The sequence below is a fragment of the Dreissena polymorpha genome, chromosome 5 (genome assembly GCF_020536995.1).
Source record: "Dreissena polymorpha isolate Duluth1 chromosome 5, UMN_Dpol_1.0, whole genome shotgun sequence".
Classification (NCBI taxonomy): Eukaryota; Metazoa; Mollusca; class Bivalvia; order Myida; family Dreissenidae; genus Dreissena; species Dreissena polymorpha.
In genome coordinates, this window is record NC_068359.1 from 24,532,378 (window position 1) to 24,559,257 (window position 26,880).

At 38.0% G+C, this 26,880-nt stretch overlaps 1 protein-coding gene across 2 annotated transcripts in view; it reads left to right on the top strand.

Moving 5' to 3' along the window:
* LOC127880677 (nonsense-mediated mRNA decay factor SMG8-like) overlaps positions 1 to 25,166 on the top strand; it is a 57,695-nt gene extending 32,529 nt beyond the window's left edge. For both annotated transcript variants that reach the window (XM_052428012.1, XM_052428013.1), the window contains 12 exons: positions 107 to 194; positions 1,006 to 1,161; positions 2,593 to 2,733; positions 9,028 to 9,165; positions 15,408 to 15,507; positions 15,917 to 16,039; positions 17,630 to 17,776; positions 19,479 to 19,661; positions 20,788 to 20,909; positions 21,933 to 21,994; positions 23,601 to 23,780; positions 24,417 to 25,166. In XM_052428012.1, coding sequence (XP_052283972.1) covers positions 107 to 194; positions 1,006 to 1,161; positions 2,593 to 2,733; positions 9,028 to 9,165; positions 15,408 to 15,507; positions 15,917 to 16,039; positions 17,630 to 17,776; positions 19,479 to 19,661; positions 20,788 to 20,909; positions 21,933 to 21,994; positions 23,601 to 23,780; positions 24,417 to 24,531 — 1,555 coding nt within the window. In that variant the 3' untranslated portion in view covers positions 24,532 to 25,166. The remainder of the gene's footprint in view (positions 1 to 106; positions 195 to 1,005; positions 1,162 to 2,592; positions 2,734 to 9,027; positions 9,166 to 15,407; positions 15,508 to 15,916; positions 16,040 to 17,629; positions 17,777 to 19,478; positions 19,662 to 20,787; positions 20,910 to 21,932; positions 21,995 to 23,600; positions 23,781 to 24,416) is intronic.
* The last annotated feature ends 1,714 nt before the right edge of the window (positions 25,167 to 26,880 follow it).

Below are 26,880 nucleotides of genomic sequence, written 5' to 3' on the forward strand. Positions count from 1 at the left end.
AACCTCAAACACAGACATGACAACAAAAATGTGTTAAAACAAGTGCAAGTCTGTAGTGCCATCTTTGACACGAAGCCCTGTGAAACAGTTTTTTTTTGCTCCTCAGTCGCTGTAACAAGGTGTTGCCATTGGCTGAGAGTGCATACCAGGAGAACCTTCCAACCCACTATGTAACTGCCTATCACCTAAGCAAGGTTGGTGGTATTTTATAAGCAAAAAACGATGTGAGATTTGCTATGGGGAAACAGGCTTAATGCATTTTCGTTGTCTTCCCAAATTAGCCAGTGCAGTCTGCACAGGCTTATAAGGCACGACACATTCAGCTGTTTTTTTATTTTTTTTAAGGAAGTCTCTTCTTAGAGAAAACCCTGTCTAAGCAGAAAGTGTAGTACTTGATTAGCCTGTGAAAACTGCATAGGCTAATCTGGGACAGCTTTTCACCCAGATGAATTAAGCCCTGTTTTAGCAAAGCAATGCTCATTTTTAAAAACTAATGCAGCACAGACTTAAAGATTATTTAATATTTTGACTGCATACTTATCTTTCAGCTTTGTCACTGGAAACACACTGTTCCTTTATATTTTATTCAATATTTTGTACTGTTGTACAATATATTGAAATAGGCAGATTAAACTTAAACCATTGTATCTCTCATCTCTCAGCAGGCTCCAATGTTTTTTAAAGTACAGAACAAATCACAATTTTTGTTTGTGATAATATGAATAAAGCAGAAATGTGTACATGTATGTTGTTTACTGTAATGAGAACTTACTGTTTGGAGTCCTAATTTTTATGGAGTATATATCTAGAATACCATCATATATTAAGTTTTCTCAAATAACTACACATAAATGTTGTGTGTTTATTCGATAAGCTAAACCCTACTACCATAAATTAAAAATATGTAGCAAAATGTATTTTTAAAATATAAAAAATGTAACAAAATCACGTTTTAAGAATAGTATGTTATAAATATGTTCAAATATTTTTACTGGCTCCCTGCAGCTTGCCCATGCCAAGAAGGTGTTTACCCAGCTGGCCCGGGGACCGGCATGTGACAAATACCTGAACCAGCTGGAGGAGTCATGTGACACGTTCTGGAAAAATGGGAGACAACTCTGTGAGGAGACTAGTCTCACTGGGAACCACTGCGTTAACCCGGTATGCATTGGGATTGTTTTTAACTTCTTGAAATGAATATGAGTCTTGCTCTTGGAAAATGAGGCTTACTGCATGTGGGTAAAGGGTCCTCTCAGATTAGCCTGTGCAGTGAACTTTATGTTTGCTCAAAAGTAACTTCCTTAACAAATAAATTCCATTAAAGCGGGAAGTGTCATCCCTTACAGGGCCCTTATTCTATTAAATTTCGGCGGCAGTCCCCCACCTTAAAAGTATACTTTTTTCCCCTTTTGTGGGGAAAAATTCCCCCTAAAAAAAAAAAAAAAATGTCTCATGATTATTATATCTCAATTCTATTTCAATTTAATCTTTGCAAACATACTAAATTATGAAAAATGCAATGAATATAGTGCAAACATGTACAAATGTAATAATGAGAGAGTAAGTGAAAAAATCCCCCAAAAAGGGAAACGCCGCAAAAATTCTCCCTCCTAAGGGCTGCGGACCCCTTCCTCCAAAGTAGTGTGAGGGCGCTGCCTCATAAGCCTGTACAGACTGCACCTGTTAATCTGGGACGACACTTCACGCACATGCATTTAGCCCGTTTTCCTAGAGCTAGCTCTTATTGCAAAATTGTTTATGTTTCAAGATGGTTTTGATTTGACCAATTCTCTTTGGCAGGAACTGTGTTAACATGGTTTGTAGAATTAATTGCTTCAGTTTTTTAGCTTTTAATATGTAAAGCTAAGAGTGATAATCAAGTATTTTATTAACCATTCTATTAACGACTATACGTTTGTTATTTAAATTTTCTTTTGTGGAAAAAAGTTCAAAATGCTCTTTCATGATAACATTTTGTTATTGTTTAAGCTAGTTACTTGATATTTATGTTGAATTTTAATCATTAACTATTTAAATTACACTTGCATAATATAACATTAGAATATATGTATCCCGGAAATGCAACCTTTCGAGAAAAACACTTATCTATGGGTACAAAAAAAACTGACCCATTTATAAACCTTTCAAAATCACACACTGTATCAACCGTTATTATTTAGATCAAGCTTTATTGGTTGATATAACGGACCAGCATTGTTTGTACCGAGGGGTTAGTGTTTTTTTTCTAAACTCTAGCCAATTCCAGAATCAGTGTATTCCAAAAACTTTTAGCATTCACTTGCAATAATAAGATTTCATCTCCGCTCCACCCTCCGCCTCCCCAAAATGATGCAACACAGCAGTTAATTCATACACAGGACATGCATATACGATGTGAGTTCACAGATTGAAGCAAATATGTAGATGGTATGAGTTTACAACTTGAAACAAATTTACAAACACAAAATGTCAATTGATATTCAAATAAAATGCAAACATGTAGACAATAGAAAATATATGCACATTTATTTTATTTTTTTTAGGGGTAAGCCAGGTGGCGATTGCTTTTACAATTTTAAGAATAAATTGCAGCTTCATCGCACGGATGATGACATCATCGCACCCTCGCTGAGTCACCTTCCCATGATGCCCCACTCCAGCCAACTCAAGATGGTTGCTGCGTGCAACTGTGGACATCGCATTGAAGACAAAGAGGACCCTTTTACTCACAAGGTTTGAAGGAATTGCATTTCGAATGGAATATTTTTGCTTTTAAAATTAGTTATACCCCCACAAATGAAGTTTAGGGGGGTATATAGGAGTGAGCTTGTCTGTCGGTCGTTAGGTATTAAGTGTCCGCTCTCTAGTTCAAGTTGTTTTCATCCAATCTTCACCAATCTTGGTCAGATGTTGTATCTAGATGATGTCTAGGTCATTTTGAATATGGGTCATGCCGGGTCATATACTAGGTCACGGGGTCACTTAGTGCGTTTTTAACATTGAGCATGGTGTCCGCTCTCTAATTGAAGTAGTTTTCATTCGATCTTCACCAAACTTGGTCAGTAGTTGTATCTAGATGATGTCTAGGCCAAGTTCGAACATGGGCCATGCCGGGTCAAAAACTTGGTCACGGGTTCACTTAGTGCGTTTTAAACATTGAGCATGGTGTCCACTGTTTTTTGTGAAGACAACATGCAAAATATTCTGTGTCAATGCAGCATGTGGGGGTATTTGTCACGTCTGTGACAAAGCTCTAGTTTTATCTGTGTCTGAAGTTAACAGACTGTAACCGTAACTGGCCATCAAAGTTTTGAGCCAAAAAATGTGTTCATATTGACGGCTTGGTTTTTGTTGTGTTTTTAGCTCACCTGATTGCTCAGGTGAGCTTTTGTGACCGGTCTTTGTCCGTCGTCTGTCCGTCCGTCAACATTTGTTCGTAAACACTCTAGAGGCCACATTTATTGTCCGATCTTCATGAAACTTGGTATGAAGCTTTGTCCCAATGAAATCTCAGTCGAGTTTGAAACTGGGTCATGTCGGGTCAAAAACAAGGTCACTGGGTCGAAAAAAAGAAAAAACTTGTAAACACTGTAGAAGTCACATTTCATGCCCAAACTTCATGTTTCTTTGTCAAAATGTTTTTTAAATAATATGTTGGTTGAGTTTAAAATTGGTTCCGGTCTGTTAAAAAATATGGCCGCCAGTGTGCAGGGCAGTTTTCCTTATTTGGCTATAGAGAAACCTTGTAAACACTCTAGAAGTCATAATGTTTGCCCAATCGTCATAAAACTTAACCAAAACATTGGTTTTATTGATATCTCCGTCAAGTTCGAAAATGGTTCAGATGGGTGAAAAACATGGCCACAAAGGGGCGGGGCAGTTTTCTCTATGTGTACATTGTAAAAACATGTGAACACTCTAGGAAGTCACATTTTTGGTCCAATTTTCATGAAATTTGGTTAGAACTTGTTTCTTAGATACGTGAGTTAAGTTCGAAAATGGTTCCCGTCTGTTGAAAAACATGGTTGCCAGGGGGACGGGGCAGTTTTCCCGATAGTAAAAAAGGCTTGTAAACAATCATGAATTAAGGTCATGTAACATGGGAGACAACTCTTCTAAATATTGCATTTAAGTTTAACAGTAGTAACTCCCCTTTGACTTTTAATGTTTTCATAATAATACAGTGTAGTTGTGTGTATCATTTATGTGTTAATTGTTATTCGAGGTTCCATGGGTTTTTTTCAGCTCACCTGATTGCTCAGGTGATCTTTTGTGACGGGTCTTTGTCCGTCGTCCGTCCGTTAATATTTGTTCGTAAACCCTCTAGAGGGCACATTTCTTTTCCGATTTTCATGAAACTTGGTCAGAAGCTTTGTCTCAATGATAAATCGGTCGAGTTCGAAACTGGATCATTCTGGGTAAAAAACTAGGTCACTAGGTAAAAAAAAAACAACCTTGTAAACACTGTAGAAGTCACATTTCATGCCCAATCTTCATGTAACTTTGTTAAAATGTTTGTTTTAATGATATGTTGGTTGAGTTCACAAGTGCTTTTGGTCCGTTAAAAAACATGGCCTCCAGTGGGCGTAGCAGTTTTCCTTGTTTGGCTATAGAGAAACCTTGTAAACACACTAGAAGTCACAATATTTGCCCAATCATCATGAAAGTTGGACAAAACATTGGTTTTATTGATATCTCGGACGAGTTCGAAAATGGTCCAGATCGGTGAAAAACATTGCCACCAGTGGGCGGGGCATTTTTCTCTATATGTATATAGTGAAAACATGTGAACACTCTAGAAGTCACATTTTTTGCCCGATTTTCATGAAATTTGGTCAGAACATTTGTTTCCTTGAGACGAGAGTTGAGTTTTAAAATGGTTCCGGTCAGTTGAATAACATAGCTGCCGGGGGGGGGCAGTTTTCTTATAATTACATAGTAAAAAAAAGCTTGTGAATACTCTAGAAGTCACATTTTTTGCCCAATCATCAAGAAACTTGGTGAAACACACTTTTTAGCTCACCTGATTGCTCAGGTGAGGTTTGTGAATTGGTCTTTGTCCGCCATCCGTTCGTCCACATTTGGTTTGTAAACACTCTAGCATTCACACTTCTCAAGCATTCTTTATGAAAGTTGCTGAAAAATCTCAGTCAAGTTTGATAATGAGCAAAATCACATAGTTAATGCCATAATGATTGCCCTTAGATTGTCCAAATTTTCATTATATTATACAAAATCCTTGTAAACACTCTAGAGGTCACAATTTTGTTTCAGATTTTATGAATCTTGGTCAAAATATTTATTTTTGTAAGCAAAGTTTGATGTTTGGTAAGGGGGGTCAACTCAAAATATAGGTCACCAGGTAAAATCTTACAAAAACAAAAACACTCCATACGCCAGAGTTTTGGTTCAATAATGATGAAACTTGACCAGGATGTTTGTCTGGACAATATCTAGGTCAAGTTTGACGTTTGGTAAAGATTAAATGAACCGACTCCTCTCAGGTGAGCGAACTAGGGCCATCTTGGCCCTCTTGTTAGTAGGTTTACTTGGTTAAGTTTTTGTTCCAAAATTCTGCCCCATTTACGATTGCCAGTATAACAGTATATATTGGTACGAAATGAATAATTAAATTCCAATTGAAGTTTTAAAAATAATAAAGTAAATAAATTAAAAAAATAATTACAGCTCATTTTCCTATCAAGGTCTATAAATTGAACATCAGTAAATATAATACTGAAAACACTTATCCTCAATGTTAAAGTATTTGTAAGTAAACACAAATACCCCATTTACAGTCAAAATGTCACATACTTTTTCCATCCCAAATGGGCCTGGCCCCATTACCACAATGGTGAAAAAAACATTGGCTACTGTAAACGTATAGAAATTTGTCGGTATGAAATTTCGTGGTTTAATAAAAAACAACTAATTCGTTGACACGTAATTTCATGGATTTCAAATAAAAAACAACTAATTCGCTGATACATTATTTCGTGGGTTTCAAATTTTTGGGAAAGACTGACCGCCATTAAACTTTTATTAAAACAAGCAGAGTAATAACGAAGCATAATCTGCTGATCTGTGTTGACAGCAAGACTTGAGGTTCATGTGCACTGAAGCATGAAAGTGTTGCCGATAATTGTTAATATGAGCGATAAAATGGCGCACTTGTGGGTCCCTGCTCGCTAATTGCCATCAATGTTGTTTTGACAGTATTTGCAATTCTCAGCGCAATCGGTCCCCTAGTAGTGACAATTGAGTAATAAGGACCCCAAAATCACGTGTGAAAACCGTTGTCTCTTTTAACTTTAATTGGCACTAATTGACAAATGTGATAAATCTGCAAACTGTTAATTTGATGACGTCACGTAAATGAGAATAATCGTTGATGTTATATTTATTAACCATGATGAATAAAATGTACATTAACGATGATGAATAAAAAAAGAAAAACTCACACGATTTTAGATTTTTATTAATGCACTGGAGGGCGAACAAACTGATATTTAATATAAACACACTGTCATTCACACTAAGTATTCATTAACATCGTAGTTCTTATCATACTAAGTAATCAAAATAATGTTAGTAAGTATCAAACAAATATATTTATGTCAAATGGGTGGAAAATAAGAACATTTTCGATTCGGAAATATTTAATTAGTCAAGATATAGTGTAATGCGACCTACTGAAGTGAAGTAACTATTACAAAAAACAACAACAAATATCTCGGATAACTGACAACAACAGAAAGTATCGGAATTGACATTCCGAAATGACCAATTTCTGATTAAAAATGTATAAATAATCGTTGGTACTTGAATTTGTGGTTCAGCGGACCAACGAAATCCACAAAAATTCGTACTTCACGAAATTTAATGGTTTTACAGTATGTTATTTAGAAAAATGAATTAAATATTCTTACATTTTCGTAAAGCCATTTGTTAAGTTTATCAAATTATTATCCCCCACCCAGGGTGGAGGGACATAGAATTGGTGTCTATCAACACAATTGATTTTTGGTGGGATATCAAATCTACGCATTTGCGTGTTTATTTAGAAGTAAATTTGAGATATTATGAACATTATTTATTGATCATGGCTGCAAAGACAGGGACAAAAATGATACAAGAATAAGATACTGATGTTTATTGACAGTATAGGCATGATCGTTTGGCATGAACTGTCAACAAAACTACTAAATATGGAACTTGTTTAAGAAGGTCTTCACATAGATAAAGTTTATTATTATTACATAGGTGTAATACGGTGTGCATATTAACAGGTCAAGTAATGTATCATAGGCACTTTCTAACATTTATTCTCTTTTCAATCGCTTATTACTAAATGTGCTTAACACAGGGGATTTTATGCCAGCCTATTAGTACTTTTTGGGATATTCAAGAACTGTAAATATATCCAAATGTCTGATGGTTGTATTACTCTGAAAATAATACCTTTTATAGGATGCTTATTTAAATCGATTTTTGTGTGTCCACTCAACAACAAAATCAAAGGTTCAACAAACTTTTACGCCTTAAAGGGGCCTTTTCACATTTGGGTAAATTGAAAAAATTGAAAAAAAGTTGTTTCAGATTCGCAAATTTTCGTTTTAGTTATGATATTTGTGAGGAAACAGTAATACTGATCATTTACCTTGCTCTAAAATAACCATTATATGCATAGTTGGACGATTTAAAAACCCAAAACTTATAAAGCATTGCAACGCGAAACAAATTAATAATTTGGAGAGTTCTGTTGTTGTCGTTATATTCTGTGAAACTACGAAGATTGCTTATGTAAAGTATAAAATACAATATATTGTATCCGGAAGGATGGCCAAGTGGTCTATGTGGGTACTACTTTTACTCCAGGACTCCAGGGTTCGAGCCCTGCTGAGGGTTACCTTTTTTTCTTTAAAAAAAATTGTATTCTTGATTTTTTACTGGCGCTTTTTAGATCCAATGTTTACATTTATCAATATAAAGCATTTTATGACAACCTTCAGAACATGCCAAAATCTGTAAAAAGGCTCCTTTAAGGCTTATATCAGACAATATTAACAAAATCACAAATTTAGTATCCAACGATCATGTCCAATTTTAGGATTCCACAAAATGTCATATCAATGATAGAAAATAAATCAACAGTATACATTATAATTGCTATCTTCCATGAGGAAGTAAAGAAAACCTGCTGATATACTGGGAAACTATTTATTAAGGACTTGGTAGGTATTATCTAATGGGTTGTTTTTTCACAAGCAGTTGAACATTTTTAAGAATAAAAGAAATCACTATGAAAAATTCTTATGATTATGATTTTGTTGTTTTAAGAGGCCAGCTTTGACGAATATGAACTGCTAAATGAAACATGCCATGTCATACTATAAATCTCTGCATGTATTCAAAGCCACAAACTTATATACAATGATATGTGAACATTCAGGCTGAACAGTAAAGCAAAAAAAAATGCAAAATAACTGTTGTTTTCAGGAGAACGCGTTTTTCAAACTGTGCCTTTTTCAGAATTGGCCACTATCAACTGCTGTATTTCTTGGGAACAGGTAGTTTGGAAAATTTGAAGGAAAATCAAATAATATGGGATGTATTCTAATGCATGTAAATTGTGATATAGGTTTGTCTTGTAAGCGCAGTGGTTGATACAAGTGCTTCTCACCTAGGCAACTCAACATCGATGCCTGTTCCCATCACCTAGGCAACCCAGGATCAATGCCTGTTCCTGGAAGCATGTGACTCTGTGGTTGGTGGTCACCATTTAGGACGGGTTGGGCTTCCTCTAGGTACTCCGCCTTCCCCCCTCTCAAACACATCAGATCACACCAAATGTTAAAATCTTTCAGTTAGAACAAAATAGCTGGAAATTTCAGCTATAATTCAAAATATCAAGCAAGTAAATGAGGTTTGAGTGCAGGGACACATTCTGGGGCCATACATTATGGCTCCTCATACGCGAATGACTTCGTAACATTTGACACACACACACAAACACTTTTGTTATAGGTCGCTAATTTTGACTTCTACGAGAAGCTGAAGGAGACTTGCTGTGGCACGTTGGAGAGCTATGCATTCCCTGTGTTCAAACCCAGCACCCTAGACATCAAGGCAGCTACGCTAGCCTTCACCAGCCCGCAAACAAAGGTCATTATTATGTTACTTTTAGAAATAGTAGTCTTGTCATTATTATCCACCACCAACGGCAGGGGGATATACAATTTGGCGTCTGTCCGTCATTCTGTCCGTCCCTCATTCTGTCCATACGTCATTCTGTCATCCTCTCTGTGATAAAATTTGAAATTTTTGGGGGAAATCAATTCAACAACTTTGCTTGATATTATTATAATTATCACTGTTTATTTGTGGCTAGATTTTGTCATCTTTTGTGAACAATAAACTTTATTTTCAAATGTAATTATACGCATTTGAAAATACTTACATTGAATAATGTTTTTGTTTTATACCAATGGATAACATATGGATATAACACATAATAAAATAAGGTACAGGTAGGTAAAAAGGGTGTTTTGAAATTGCCAAGGTATGCTAATCCATACATATCAATGACCTGACAAGTTATATGGCGATCGAAATATACGGCAATCCATGGATCTTGGGGACCGCAATTTAACAGATCTGGAGTATATCATTATTTGTATCATTATTATTATTACTATCATTATAATTATTACCATCATTATTATCCAACGCCAAAGGAGAGAGATATAGAATTGGGGTTGTCCATCTGTCTGTCACAAAAGGATTTTGTTTGCGGGGGATACAAATTCAACAATTTGCTTGTTATTATTATCATTATTATTATTGTTATTCTTATCATTATTATTATGATTTTATTATTATTATCGCCAGGCTTTTTGAAAAGCGTGGGGATATTGTGGTTATCTCCGCCGTCTGTCTGTCCGTCCTGGCCACTATCTCCTTCTACACTATAAGCACTAGAACCTTGAAACTTACATGCATGGTAGCTAAGAGCATATGTGCGACCCTGCACTATTTGGAATTTTGATCTGACCCCTGGGTCAAAAGTTATGGGGGTTGAGGTGGGGCCGGGTCAGAGATTTTCACTCATTTTTATGCCCCCGGTATGGTGCATTGGCCATAACTTTTGCAATATTGAAGATAGCAACTTGATATTTGGCATGCATGTTATCTCATGGAGCTGCACATTTTGAGTGGTGAAAGGTCATCCTTCAAGATTAAAAAAACAAATCAAAGGGAAGTTATAAGCTTTAAAGGGAGGTAAGTAATGAACCTGCCAAATTATACCCCTATTACCATTGGTAATGGGGGCTATATAGGAGTCACTTGGTCGGTCTGTTGGTCTGTCCCGAAATCTTGTCCGGGCAATAACTATGTTGTTCATTGTGAGATTTTTAAATCATTTGGCACATTTGTTCACCATCATTGGACAGTGTATCGCGCGGAAAAATTACGTCGATATCTCATAGGTCAAGATCACACTTTGAGTTCAAAGGTCAAAAATGGCCATAACTATGTCATTCATTGTGAGATTTTCAAATCATTTAGCACATTTGTTCATCATCATGGGACGGTGTGTCATGCGAAAGAATTACGTCGATATCTCCAAGGCAAAGATCACACTAAGTTCAAAGGTCAAAATGGCCATAAATGAGCTTGTCGTTCATTGTGAGATTTTAAATCATTTGTTCATCATCATTGGACTGTGTGTCGCACGAAAGAATTATGTCGATATCTAGAAGGTCAAGGTTACACTTTGGAACTCAAAGGTCAAAAATGGCATAATAATTCTTAAAAATCGCAATAAATTAGATTCTCTTGTTATGTGAAGACAGTATGCAAAATAGTCTGTGTCAATGCATCATGTGGGGGTATACGTCACGTCTGTGACAAAGCTCTAGTGTTTTTTTTAGCTCAGCTGATTGCTCAGGAGAGCTTTTGTGACCGGTCTTTGTCCATCGTATGTCCGCCCGTCTGTCTGTCCGTCCGTTAACATTTGCTCTTAAACACTCTAGAGGTCACATTTCTTGTCCCATCTTCATGAAACTTGTTCAGAAGCTTTGTCCCAATGAAATCTCGGCAGAGTTCGAAACTGGGTTGTGCCGGGTGAAAAACTAGGTCACTAGGTCAAAAAAAAGAAACACCTCGTAAACACTGTAGAAGTCACATTTCATGCCCAATCTTCATGTAACTTTGTCAAAATGTTTGTCTTAATGATATCTTGATTGAGTTCAAAAGTGGTTCCGATCCGTTGAAAAATATGGCCGCCAGGGGGCGGGGCAGTTCTCCTAATTTGGCTATAGAGAAACCTTGTAAACACTCTAGAAGTCACAATTTTTGCCCAATCATCATGAAAGTTGGTCAATACATTGGTTCAATTGATGTCTCGGACGAGTTCAAAAATGGTCGAGATCGGTGAAAAACATGGCTGCCAGTGGGCGAGGCATTTTTCTCTATAATTATGTATATAGTGGCAGTTTTCTCGATTTGGCTATAGAAAAACCTTGTAAACACTCAAGAAGTCACAATTTTTGCCCAATCATCATGAAAGTTGGTCTAAACATTGGTTTTATTGATATCTCGGACAAGTTTGAAAATGGTCGGGATCGGTGAAAAAACATTGCCGCCAGTGGGTGGGGCATTTTTCTCTATATGTATATAGTGAAAACATGTGAACACAGTAGAATTCACATTTTTGGCCCAATTTTCATGAAATTTGCTCTGAACATTTGTTTCCTTGATACAAGAGTTGAGTTTATGGCTGCTGGGAGGGGGGCAGTTTTCTCATTATGCCCCCCCCCCTTTCGAAGAAGAGGGGGTATATTGTTTTGCTCATGTCGGTCCGTCCGTCCACCAGATGGTTTCCAGATGATAACTCAAGAGCGCTTATGCCAAGGATCATGAAACTTTAGGTACATTGATCATTACTCGCAGATGACCCCTATTGATTTTCAGGTCACTAGGTCAAATGTCAAGGTCACGATGACCCGAAATAGTAAAATGGTTTCAAGATGATAACTCAAGAACGCTTATGCCTAGGATCATGAAACTTCATAGGTACATTGATCATGACTTGCAGATGACCGCTATTGATTTTCAGGTCACTAGGTCAAAGTTCAAGGTCATGGTGACCCGAAATAGCTAAATGGTTTCCAGATCATAACTCAAGAACGCTTATGCCTAGGATCATGAAACTTCATAGGTTCATTGATCATGACTTGAAGATGACCCCTATTGATTTTCAGGTCACTAGGTCAAAGGTCAAGGTCAGGGTGACCTGAAATAGTAAAATGGTTTCTGGATGATAACTCAAGAACGCTTATGCCTAGTATCATGAAACTTCATAGGTTCAATGATCATGACTCGCAGATGACCCCTATTGATTTTCAGGTCACTAGGTCAAAGGTCAAGGTCACGGTGACCTAAATTAGTAAAATGGTTTCTGGATGATAACTCAAGAGCGCTTATGCCTAGCTTCATGAAACTTCATAGGTATATTGATCATGACTCGCAGATGACCCATATTGATTATCAGGTCACGAGGCCAAAGGTCAAGTCACAGTGCCAAAACACATATTCACACAACGGCTGTCAAGGTCACGGTGACTCAACTTAGAAAAATGGTTTCGGGATGATAACTCCAGAATGCTTACGCCTAGGATCATGAATTTTCATAGGTACATTGATCATGACTCGCAGATGAAATAATGATGATACTCGACCAGGATGTTTGTCTGGACAATATCTAGGTCAAGTTTGACATTTGGTAAAGATTGAACGATCCCACTCCTCAGGTGAGCGAACTTGGGCCATCTTGGCCCTCTTGTTAATAAATCAAAGCGGTGCGCAGGAGGGGGCATTGTGTTTTTGACAAACACATCTCTTGTTTTATGTTATTTTACATTAACTTCTTCATTTCTACACCAATTCACTTCCAATTGATACTGAACATCTCTTATGACAATACCGCCTCAACTATGCATCGTCCCATTACATACCCTTGGGCGCCCCCTGGGTCAAACATGCGGTGTTGGGATACGCGTCGTCCACTGCAGCGCCATTTTTTCTAGTTATTATTATAATTATTATGATTATTATGCCCCCCTTCGAAGAAGAGGGGGTATACTGCTTTGCACATGTCGGTCTGTCGGTCTGTCCACCAGGTGGTTTCTGAATGATAACTCAAGAACGCTTAGGCCTAGGATCATGAAACTTCATAGGTAGATAGATCATGACTCGCAGATGACCCCTATTGATTTTGAGGTCACTAGGTAAAAGGTCAAGGTCATGGTGACCAGAAATAGTAAAATGGTTTCCGGATGATAACTCAAGAACGCATATGCCTAGGATCATGAAACTCAATAGGTAGATTGATCATGACTTGCAGATGACCCCTATTGATTTTGAGGTCACTAGGTCAAAGGTCAAGGTCACGGTGACCTAAAATAGTAAAATGGTTTCTGGATGATAACTCAAGAGCGCTTATGCCTAGCTTCATGAAACTTCATAGGTATATTGATCATGACTCGCAGATGACCCATATTGATTATCAGGTCACGAGGCCAAAGGTCAAGTCACAGTGCCAAAACACATATTCACACAACGGCTGTCAAGGTCACGGTGACTCAACTTAGAAAAATGGTTTCGGGATGATAACTCCAGAATGCTTACGCCTAGGATCATGAAACTTCATAGGTACATTGATCATGACTCGCAGATGAAATAATGAAATAATGATGATACTCGACCAGGATGTTTGTCTGGACAATATCTAGGTCAAGTTTGACATTTGGTAAAGATTGAACAATCCCACTCCTCTCAGGTGAGCGAACTTGGGCCATCTTGGCCCTCTTGTTAATAAATCAAAGCGGTGCGCAGGAGGGGGCATTGTGTTTTTGACAAACACATCTCTTGTTTTATGTTATTTTACATTAACTTCTTCATTTCTACACCAATTCACTTCCAATTGATACTGAACATCTCTTATGACAATACCGTCTCAACTATGCATCGTCCCATTACATACCCTTGGGCGCCCCCTGGGTCAAACATGCGGTGTTGGGATATGTGTCGTCCACTGCTGCGCCATTTTTTCTAGTTATTATTATAATTATTATGATTATTATGCCCCCCTTCGAAGAAGAGGGGGTATACTGCTTTGCACATGTCGGTCTGTCGGTCTGTCCACCAGGTGGTTTCTGAATGATAACTCAAGAACGCTTAGGCCTAGGATCATGAAACTTCATAGGTAGATAGATCATGACTCGCAGATGACCCCTATTGATTTTGAGGTCACTAGGTAAAAGGTCAAGGTCATGGTGACCAGAAATAGTAAAATGGTTTCCGGATGATAACTCAAGAACGCATATGCCTAGGATCATGAAACTCAATAGGTAGATTGATCATGACTTGCAGATGACCCCTATTGATTTTGAGGTCACTAGGTCAAAGGTCATGGTGACCCGAAATAGTAAAATGGTTTCCGGATAATTACTCAAGAACGCATACGCCTAGGATCATGAAACTTCATAGGTAATTAGATCATGCTTGCAGATGACCCCTTTTGATTTTGAGGTCAGTAGGTCAAAGGTCAAGGTCACAGTGACCGGAAATAGTAAAATGGTTTCTGGATGATAACTCAAGAACACATATGCCTAGGATCATGAAACTTCATGGGTAGATTGATCATGACTTGCAGATGACCCCTATTGATTTTGAGGTCACTAGGTCAAAGTTCAAGGTCACTGTGACCTGAAATAGTTAAATGGTTTCCGGATGATAACTCTAGAACGCTTGCGCCTAGGATCATGAAACTTCATAGGTACATTGATCATGACTGGCAGATAACCCATATTGATTTTCAGGTCACTAGGTCAAAGGTCAAGGTCATGGTGACCCAAAACAGTAAAATTGTTTCCGGATGATAACTCAAGAACCCTTTTGCCTAGGATCATGACACTTCATAGGTACATTGATCATGACTCGCAGATGACCCGTATTGATTTTTAGGTCACTATATCAAAGGTCAAGGTCACAGTGACAAAAAACGTATTCACACAATGTCTGCCACTACAACGGACAGCATATATGGGGGGCATGCATGTTTTACAAACAGCCCTTGTTATTATAGTAGCATGAATGTTCATTTTGTAGACCTATGTTAATATTCATCATTACTGTACTGAATTCACACCAAAAATTCAATCCAACTATTACAGTGATTCACACTGCTTAAATGACTTACCTATATACTAAACTGTACCACGCTTGAAATGGAAACAAAATTACGTATTTTGTACTATGAACATTTTAAGTTCCCCATTGTTATATTGATGTTTACCTGGGATGAATAACCAATTGTTCTGTTCTGTTTTGTCCTTACAAAGGTCAGAGCACCAATACGGAGTGGCGACCTTGAGGCCATCAAGACTGACCTAACTGCAGCTACCCAGGGCATGGCCACCCTTAGTCTGGCGCTCAGCTTGAGTTAGTATACCCTATCATATTGAGTTAGTATACCCTAAAGTGAGAAATTGCTTGATTGATTTATTATAATAAATTGAAATATATACAATTCACTATGCATGCACAAATTGCATTCCCACGTGACGATGATGATCAATCTACTGGCGTAATTTATAGTTAACTGGTAGTTACCTGGTAGACATACCCAGTAAAATTTATTACCGAATATACTGAAAATATGAAAACTTAACAACTTTTTTCAAGTAATGTAATATACCAGTCGTGATATTTTAATCAATATAAACAAATGATTGTAAAAAAATACGGTATTTTACAACTTTTCTTTTCTTTGTCGTGGTGGTTGACAGTCCCTTTAAGCCAATTTTTTTTCCAGAACCCAGTGACCTCATTTTAACCATTATTCTTTAAGGTCAGCCGGGCAGTTCTGACCTGTTTGTGGCTAATAACCATAGTAACTGCAGTCCTCTGCCTGACCAAGACTCAGTATCCAATCCTCCAGATCACACGGACGTCCAGTCACCAGCGTCACCAGGTAAGGATGGGTTTGATAAATGCACTTTGGGTTGTTAATTTTTATGTCCCCCACCCACTATAGTGGGGGACATATTGTTTTTGCCCTGTCTGTTGGTCTGTACGTTGGTCTGTTGGTCTGTTTGCTCCAACGTTAACATTTGCAATAACTTTTTTTAATATTCAAGATAGCAATTTGATATTTGGCATGCATGTGTATCTCATGGAGCTGCACATTTTGAGTGGTGAAAGGTCAAGGTCATCCTTCAAGGTCAGAGGTCAAATATATGTGGCCAAAATCGCTCATTTTATGAATACTTTTGCCATTTTGAAGATAGCAACTTAATATTTAACATGCATGTGTACATGTATCTCATGGAGCCGCACATTTTGAGTGGTGAAAGGTCAAGGTCATCCTTCAAGGTCAGAGGTCAAATATATGTGGCCAAAATCGCTCATTTTATGAATACTTTGGCAATATTGAAGATACCAACTTGATATTTGGCATGCATGTGTATCTCATGGAGCCGCACATTTGAGTGGTGAAAGGTCACGGTCATCCTTCAAGGTCAGAGGTCAAGTATATGTGGCCAAAATCGCTAATTTAATGAATACTTGGCAATATTGAAGATACCAACTTGATATTTGGCATGCATGTGTATCTCATGGAGCCGCACATTTTTAGTGGTGAAAGGTCAAGGTCATCCTTTAAGGTCAATGGTAAAAAAAATAAATTCAAAGCGGCGCAGAAGGGGACATAGTGTTTCTGACAAACACATTTTTCAATATTGAAGATAGAAATTTCATATTTGGTACGCATGTGTATCTCATGGAGTTGCACATTTTGAGTGGTGAAAGGTCAAGGTCATCCTTCAAGGTCAAAGATATGGGTCAAAATCGCTCATTTCATGTACACTTGCAATATTGAACATAGCAGCTTGATATTTGGCATTCATGTGTATCTCATGGAGCTGCACATTTTGAGTGGTGAGAGGTCAAGGTCATCCTTCAAGGTCAAAGGTCAAATATATGGGGACATAGTGTTTCACAAACACATAGCTTGTTTTCAATTTTTGTTTTCTGTAATTTGCAATCAGAAATATAATGAAATATAATGAGTTTATATGCAAATGAAACCAATATAAAGTTTGATGAACACAATAAAAAGTGGATGCATGTACAAATGGTTTACAATGATTGAAATCTGAGATATCTGCCACATTTATATTCTTAACTATGTTGATTGTAGCAAGTGGAAATTTAGTCCTATTGAATGTTTACTCACTTTGTTCTTGGTTAGTCAATAATTATACCTACCTACTTATACTTATAATTTTGAATTCTTTAGTATGCAGAATAGTTGGTATAATTATAAATCCCATGGGTGTTATTTTGTCACAATAACAGAGGATGTGCAATAGATGGTAGACTTGTGTCACATTTTTGAATATATATGGGTATATTTCTGTGAAAAGGGGGTTTAATGCATATGCGTAAAGTGTCGTCCCAAATTAGCCTGTGCAGTCCGTACACTCTGTGATGACACTTTACGCACATGCTTTAAACCCCTTCTTTACAGGGCGCGGCTCATATATATTGTGACATATTTTAGAATGCCTGAGTCCAGCCCGCCAACACTCGACAACGGAGTACCTGCCGGGCATGATTCACACGGACTCTCCCGCAGGGCTGCTGCCCAAGTTCCCATCCTGGTCCCTCGTGTGTCTTGGAAAATCCAGTATCTACAACCATAATCAAGGTGCAGTGTTGTCAAATTTGGGGCGGCAATTCGGCCCCATTCCCAACCTTAAGGTGTAAATTTCATCCCAAATAACTGCCTAAAAATTTTTATTGCAGGTTTGAAAAGATGTTGTTTTTTTCATAAAATGAAACATATAGTTAATTATCCTATGCAGCTTTATTGGTGGAACATTTGTTAATAGAATTTAGAATTTAATAGAAAACTCCTATTCCCAATTTCAAAGTATTTATTAGTAACAATTAAATACACCCAACCCAGATTTTTGGGCAAACAGCGTGATTTTTTCCAATCCAATTGACAGCATGCCCCATTCTCAAAATGGTGAAAAAATAATGAGGTGGTAAACTGTTGGGATCATGGGTGAAATTTGAACCTGAGAGAGTCAGTTATATACAACCACGAAAGGTGGGAAACTGTTGAGATAATAGGTAAAATTCAGGGCACTGTCCCCTGTCACTCCTTGCGTAATGTGGGTACAATTGAAAAGTTTTTGTCAACCTTGTAAAGGGGGATGTAAGTTTTTTCAATAACTAAGATACATGGAGTTTGTGCTTTTTAGATTTTAAAACATTTTTTTGATAATATGCTAATATGAAGCAAATGTAATATATAGAGGATATTTGTTGGATTCGGTGGAATATTGACTGGCGCAGCCACGAGTGAAAAAATATATTTTTTATGATCATTGTGAATTAAAATTAATATTTCATCAAATCCAACAAATTTTCTTTTTATTTTATGCTTTTTTTTCACCGTTTTATACACTGTAAAAGAGTGTTACTGGAGAATTTCGCTGGAATAATGATGTGATTTTGTCGAAAAAATGACGTCATTTCACAGTAAAACAGTGAAAATTATCATTTTTTTTCACTGTTATTTTTCACTGTTTGAAACAGTGCAATATCAGTTTTATTTCACTGTTATTGTCCCCTACCGGTGAAAGGGGACTTTTGGTTTGCGCTCAGTCTGTCTGTCCGTCACACTTTTCTAGATCCTGCGATAACTTTAAATTTAATTTAAAGTTCTACGTATTTTTTCATGAAACTTGAAACGTGGATAGATGGCAATATGGAGAGTATGCACGTGATTTCATATTGTTCCTACGTCAAGAATTCTGGTTGCTATGGCAACAAAAAAAATAAAAAAATATATTGTTTCTCTATAAACCACCGGAAAGCATTAAATAATAATAAAACACATCTATATAATATGTATATAATATGTATAATTGAAAAGAACAAGTTTTCCCTTACTTCGATATTAATGATATCAGTAACTTCTGCCCCCATGTGTTCACAGTTGATCATACTGAGAAGACCTTCTTATAGGATATGTAGTCCAGAACACTCCCAACTGAGCATACTGTGAAGACTTAACATTTGCCTTGTTCTTGGTAGACTGGACTAAAAGCTTATGTTTCAAAGTGTCATCCCAGATTACCATGTGCACTACCATTAGGCTAATCAGAAACAACACTTTCGGCGTTCATGGAATTTGACATTTAAAGGAAGTCTCTTTTACCGGGTAAAGGAAAATCCGTTTAAGCCAACAAATTTCCTCCCTGATTGGCCTGGGCAGATAGCACAGGCCAATCCGGGACGACACTCTACATGCATGCATTTAGCCCAGTTTTTCCAACCAGGCTCATATTTGTTATGTGTCACAGACTTATCAGGATGGATACTGCAATTCATTACAGGACTTGAAATGCCAGGCTTTTTGCCTGGAAGCAACTTCCTCCTGCCCTGGGATGTCACTGTGCAGGCAGAGAGGGATAAATGGCCCACTGTAGGGGAAAGTAGCAGCAAGAGAGACAAATGGCCCTCAGTAGGGGAAACTGCAGTAAAGAAAGGAAAGCAAAAGAAATCCTCCAGAGGAAAAGGTGAAAAACAATATAGCTGTTTTAAATTAATAACCTCATTTGAATATAATTTGCCTGTTAATATTTTAAGCTAATTGTACGCCCAGAAAAAACGTTTGATGTGGGAGCACTTGAGTCATCAAGAATGTTGGTCTGTTGGTTGCCCTTTTTAAAGTCTGTTAACATGTATTTTCCTTTGAACTTATTATAAAAATTTTATTTGACATCAATGAGACTTCTCATGCTTTATATTCTAAAGGAGTTTGTGGGGTTGGATGATAATTTTTCATAAAGTTGAAAAAGGCAGACTAAAGCAGGCTGTCTTGGATTAAAGTTTTCTCTTTAACTCACTTCTTCAATGTTTTGATTAACATTGCTTGCCAGACTTGTTATTCAAAAGGTGTGAAAAAGTGCAACAGAACTTTTGTGCTTATCAATACGAGCCACATTCTGGGAACACTGTGCTTAACCCTTTCAGTGCAGGAACCGAATTTTGAAGGCCTTTGCAAACAGTTTGGATCCAGATGAGACGCCACAGAACATGGCGTCTCATCAGGATCCAAACTGTTTGCTATTCTGATAATATTATTTGAAAAAAAATCAAAGAAAATGCTAATTTGGAAATTGAGCAGACGACAATTTAGCAGACGACAAATTTCCCAGCATGCAAAGGGTTAATGGATGCGTGTACAGTCTTCACTGGCTAAGTAGGATCCACACTTTACTCTTCTATGGAATTTTTCATTTAAAGGTAGTCTCTTCTAACCAAGAATCCGCTTAAGGGCGAAGGTTACTTCCCTGATAAGCCTTCTGTGATGGCAAAAGCTAATCTGGGACTACACTATAGCAGATTTGCAAGAATGAGTCGTATGTGATCCAATTCATGTCTGATTTTGAGAATAAGTCGTGGGTATCCTGCATGTGTACCTGGTGAAAACAGTTGTGTATGTCCAAATGGTATTGACCATTTCTCTGATTTTGAGAATTAGTGGAGATTATCCTTCATGAGGATCTTGGTGAAAAGGTTATATGTAAAAATTGATTGACCAATTCTCTGATTTGCAGAATTAGTGGAGGTTATCCGTCATGTGTACACGCGGTAAAATGGATGTGTCTAAACCGTATCAAACAAATCTGTGATTTTCAGAATTAGTGGAGGTTAGCCTGCGCGTGTACCTGGGAGAGGAGTATGAGTGCCCAAGGGGTCACAGGTTTTGCTGCAGTGGTCCAGAGAAGGTCATCAAGGTCTCCAGCACCAGCAGTGTCAAGGTTAGGGAGACTGGGCTCGTAGTCACCAACACATGCTTACACTTAAGTCTGAAAAGTGAAAAAAATTCTTAAAACTTACATTTAAGGAATAATTACAAGTGAAGTCTAGCACTTCATTAAAAACCTATAATTGCAACATTTGTTTTTAATGGTGTAAGCACAATTTGTAGCCTGTATATATGCACCCTGTGAAGAATGTTTTCTTTGGTCTAAGTCTTTCCTTATTCCTAAATCTAACAATGGGTTAGTGAACATTGGCTCTGTAAAAATAAGCCAATATTTATCCAGCCCCTAAAAGAAAGAAACTTAAACCAACAAAACAGTGTTTTTCTTTTGTTACTTAATAATGCTCCCAAAAGAACAAATATGTCATCACCAAGACATACTTGTGTATAAGATACTTTTTCCTTCCCATTAACCCTCACATTCCTCAGTAAACTCTTGGATGTAGCTGTAAGCGCAGTGTGAGAGTATAAATGCATGTGCCTAAAGTGTCGTCGCAGATTAGCCTGTGCAGTCTGCACAGTTTAATCAGGGACAACACTTTCCGCTTTTATGGTATTTTTAGTTTACAGAGAGTCTCATCTTTGCAAAAATCCAGTTTAGGCTGAAAGTGTTGTCACTGAATAGCCTGTGTGGACTGCACAGGCTAATCTGGGATGACAATTTACGCAAATGCATTTAAACCCCCTTTTACTAGAGTGAGAGGCACAAATATATAAACATTTAAAGGTATCTACAGAGGACTCTGGGCATTTACCTGTCTTAAAGCTTGCACAGAGATCTAGCATGGGATCGTACTTTTAGCTGGTTGTATCAACAAATCAGTTTCCACACAATGACCGTTATTTAGACAGAGATATCTATATTCAAACAACAAATCATTTTTGTCGCACACAATAACTTTTGGTTAGGAAAATATATTTTACATAAAAAATAGTAAAACTGTGTTGATTGGATAACTTCAATTATTTTCACTAAAAATGTGCATGAAAGTATGTAGCCGTTTTAATCCGTTTCCAGGACAACGCCAACAAGCTGGTCAACCTGGACATGCCCCTCTACTGCCCGTGTCTGCACTGCAGGTGAGTACACCTGGACATGCCCCTGTACTGCCCATGTCTGCGCTGCAGGTGAGTACACCTGGACATGCCCCTCTACTGCCCATGTCTGCACTGCAAGTGAATTCACCTTGACATGCCCCTCTACTGCCCGTGTCTGCACTGCAGGTGAGTACACCTGGACATGCCCCTCTACTGCCCGTGTCTGCACTGCAGGTGAGTACCTGGACATGCCCCTCCACTGCCAGTGTCTGCACTGGAGGTGAGTACCTGGACATGCCCCTCTACTGCCCGTGTCTGCACTGCAGGTGAGTACCTGGACATGCCCCTCTACTGCCAGTGTCTGCACTGAAGATGAGTACCTGGACATGCCCCTCTACTGCCCGTGTCTGCACTGCAGGTGAGTACCTGGACATGCCCCTCTACTGCCCGTGTCTGCACTGCAGGTGGGTACCTGGACATGCCCCTCTACTGCCTGTGTCTGCACTGCAGGTGAGTACCTTGACATGCCCCTCTACTGCCCGTGTCTGCACTGCAGGTGAGTACCTGGACATGCCCCTCTACTGCCCGTGTCTGCACTGCAGATGAGTACCTGGACATGCCCCTCTACTGCCCGTGTCTGCACTGCAGGTGAGTACCTGGACATGCCCCTCTACTGCCCGTGTCTGCACTGCAGGTGAGTACCTGGACATGCCCCTCTACTGCCCGTGTCTGCACTGCAGGTGAGTACCTGGACATGCCCCTCTACTGCCCGTGTCTGCACTGCAGGTGAGTACATGGACATGCCCCTCTTCTGCCCGTGTCTGCCTGCAGGTGAGTACCTGGACATGCCCCTCTACTGCCCGTGTCTGCACTGCAGGTGAGTACATAATTTTAGTCTTGCTCTGAACAAACAGGGTTTATTGCATGTGCCTAAAGTGTTTCCCCAGATTAGCCTGTGCAGTCCAATTTGGACAATATGCACATGCATTTAGCCCAGTTTTGCCAGAATTAGGCTCTAATATCAATATAAACAATTTAACACTGGCAATTTACAAAAAAAAATAAAGAAATAGAAGATATTTGTTCATGTCAGTGTAAGATCGTTTGTTATTTCACGAGTGATCATAGAAAATTTTATTTTTCTATGATCACGAGTGAAATAACAAACAATCTTACCCTAACATGAGCAAATTTTGTGCTTCTTTTATGCCCTTTTTTCAAGAAAATAATTAACAGCTGCTTCCCTTTCGCAGAAAAGTTACCCTATCTCCAGTGGCGTGCCTCAATACATTTCAATACACAAAATGACTTCATAAATTCAGCGATATTATCCAGTTAAACTCTATTAGAATGTAAATAAATGGTAAAAAAAAACATAAAATAAAAAGAAAATTTGTTGGATTCGATGGAATATCGATTTTAATTCACTTATGATCATAAAAATACATCTTAATAAAATAAATCTTGATATGATAATCTTTAAAAAGAAAAAGTAGTTTCGAAAATGTGTTATTTTCACTGGTGAACATAACAACTTGTTTATTTTCAATGCTATTGTTTCACTGCAGAAATGTCATATTTTATTATTAGGTATAAAAGAAATAGTAAAGTTTAATTTAAAAATCATGCATCCCTTTGTGTATCCCAGGTCATCCAAGGGGTATATGGCCCAGATGATGCGTATCTACATTGTGACCCCGGATGGTCCCTTACAGGTCAGCGTGAATCCCCTGGTGCAACCTGCACCCCATCCTTGCCCCACCTTCCACCCAGGGGTCGGGGAGGAGATTGACCTCACTCCGGCGTCAGTCTGGGTACTCAGGCTTCCGTATCCTTCATCCAAAATTATATGCACTTTATTTTATTTTCCAGTTTCCTTTTGGTAACTATCAATCATCTATTTTAATGTCTTATTTTGCTTTAATTTCAGCTAGATTTTTTATTTATTTTGACAGCCGCAAATTTAAAGTATGCATTTATTATAACAATTCAAACAAATAATCCCAGTTCTGTCGTAGAGGGTATTTGCTTCCCACGAAAAACATTCAAGCAAGCTACCCCGGTATTTGCAATTTTATCCAATCTATGCTATTACTTTCTTGATCATGTTACATGAAACAAACAAGTTGGTAGCTCTTATTTACAGTTATTTCACTTGTTCATTTACCTTTTTAATATCAAGAACAATATACGCACTTTGAGCCATGCCTTATGCAGCTCTGTGTCACAAAAAGTAGGTTGACAATCAAATTGAGCCGCGTTCTGTGAAAACGTATCTTTATGCATGTGCGACAAGTGTTGTCCCGATAAGCGTGTGCACTCACAAGAGACCTCATTCAAACGGAAAATGACGGCTGCACAGGCTAATCAGGAACGACACTTTGCGCACATGCTTTAAGTCCCGTTTTCGCAGGACGAGGATCATATAAAGTTAAACATTTATGATCCCTAACCGTGAGTTCAGTTCCGTGTACATGGGGGACGAAGGCCCATATACAATACCATCTGATGCAGCCCAGCTGCCTGCCTGCAGGCTCCTGAAGGGAACCTTTAACTTCAAGGAAATGACGTCAGAATGAAAATGTAAACTGAAAGGAGCGTCCATCCACCGGAAATGAGGAAATGACGTTGTAATGAGGTCGATAAAAGAAAGGAGCATTTATCGCGTTTGGAAGTGATCTCAGAATGAGAACGGTGAACTGAAGGTAGCGTTTGTCTTGTAAAGAAAATGACATTTTTGTACTGCCGTTTAACAGAATTGAGCGTTTATTACGTGATGAAATAACGGCATAATGAAGCTACCAAACTGAAAGGAGCAATCAACTTTACATGAAATGACGTCATAAAGAGGCAGTTAAAATGTAAAATGTGCGAATTTTCGCACCGAAATAAAGTCAATATCTATCTTAGAAGTTTATATATGACTTGACTGTATTAGACTCAGACTTCAGAAACTTTTTTAAATCATTAGCATACACGTAAGTCTAACACAAATGTAGATGTTGATGCTTTTATGTCAGAAGAATGTTTTCATAAAAGAAAACAATTTGCACATGATTGACGAGTATTTTGTCATGTACATGTACATTGATATATTAGGTGTATATGTGTTATGAATATGTTGTTTGAGTATATTTACCCTTTAATGTTCTTGACATTCAAACAATATTGTCTGTTTCCAAAATATATATTTAAAAAATAAAGATACATATTTGTTGTTATTCTAAAAGCTCATAAAACCAAAGAGTCACCACATATCTCAGTTTATTGCGAGGAACCTTTCTTTTTGCCCGTTAGCATAAACAACGACGTGGGTCATTTGAGCGAAAGTAAATCCGAGACAGATCCGAGTTGGCGCTAGCGATTTTCAAGCCTTCGTGAATTTTAAAGCCTGTATGTGAGATTTTCGCCGGAATTGTTCTATTTACCATTATTTTACCGACTAAGGTTTTAAAGGGTAAAAGTTTTCTAAAATCTAATTATCATTTATATGTTAATTGTATTCATTTGCTAATAAATTCTTCAAAAAAGTACTCATACGCATAGATCATCGTATACATCACGTATAAAAAGACCTAAAATACATGTTACATGTATTTCATGTCTTTTTTAGCAAAGCTTTGAAGCTAAAGCCACATAGTTTGCGAAAGAAAGAATCAACGATTATGAATGTTATAAGATAATTACCTTTTTATCATGTGTGGTTTTGTGTTGTTTTTTTTTAATACTTTTGTTTTCTTTTTCGCCGCTTATTTGTGTAAATATAAGAAAACTTGTTTGATAAAATAGTTTCATACTTCTTGTTCCTCACGTTTGCATGATGTAATGCATTCATTAGCTACTGTTGAAGATTTCAATGACGCGAGTCAAAACAAAATTGTGAGTCTATCTCAAAATTTAATCTTCAGCAGATGTGGGTGGAGCAGCTGAAACAACTAGAAAAAAATCGATTAAAATAATATCAATAGTAACACGTCTTCATTTATATAGTTAAATTATTTAATGCAACCCGTTCAAATTTGATGAACCCAGTCTGAGTGTGATGCACCCAGTCCGAGAATGATGCACCCAGTCCAAGTATGATGCACCTAGTCCAAGTATGATGCACCTAGTCCAAGTATGAGGCACCCAGTCTGAGCATGATGCACCAAGTCTGAGTATGAGGCACCCAGTCCGAGTATGAGGCATCCAGTCCGAGTATGATGCACCCAGTCCAAGTATGATGCACCGAGTCCGAGTATGAGGCACCCAATCCTAGTATGATGCACCGAGTCCTAGCATTATGCACCCAGTCTGGGTATGATGCACCAAGTCTGAGTACGATGCACCAAGTCTGAGTATGATGCACCCAGTCTGGGTATGATGCACCCAGTCTGAGTATGATGCACCCAGTCTGAGTATGATGCAACCAGTCCGAATATGATGCAACCAGTCCAAGTATGATGCACCCAGTCGAAGTATGATGCACCCAGTCCGAGTATGATGCACCCAGTCTGAGTGATACGATAGCGAGAGTAAGATATGATTATCGCATTGTCGCCATCGTACTATCGCACTGTCGCCATCGTATTGTCGCATTGTCGTCATCGTACTATCGCGTTGTTGCATTGTCGCCATCGTACTATCGCATTGTCGCCATCGTATTGTCGCACTGTCGTCATCGTATTGTCGCACTGTCGTCATCGTACTATCGCATTGTCGCCCTCTGGAGTTTAATGTGTAACCGCGATGGCACTATCTGTATTCCGTACCGAATATACTGAAATTCTGAAAACTTTACAACTTTTTTCAAGTAATGTAATATACCAGTCGTGATATTTTAATCAATATAAACTAATATTATAATTGTAAAAAAATACGGTATTTTAGAACTTTCTTTTTTCGTCAATCTGGTTGACGGTTCCTTTAAGAACTTAAGGAATGGATGC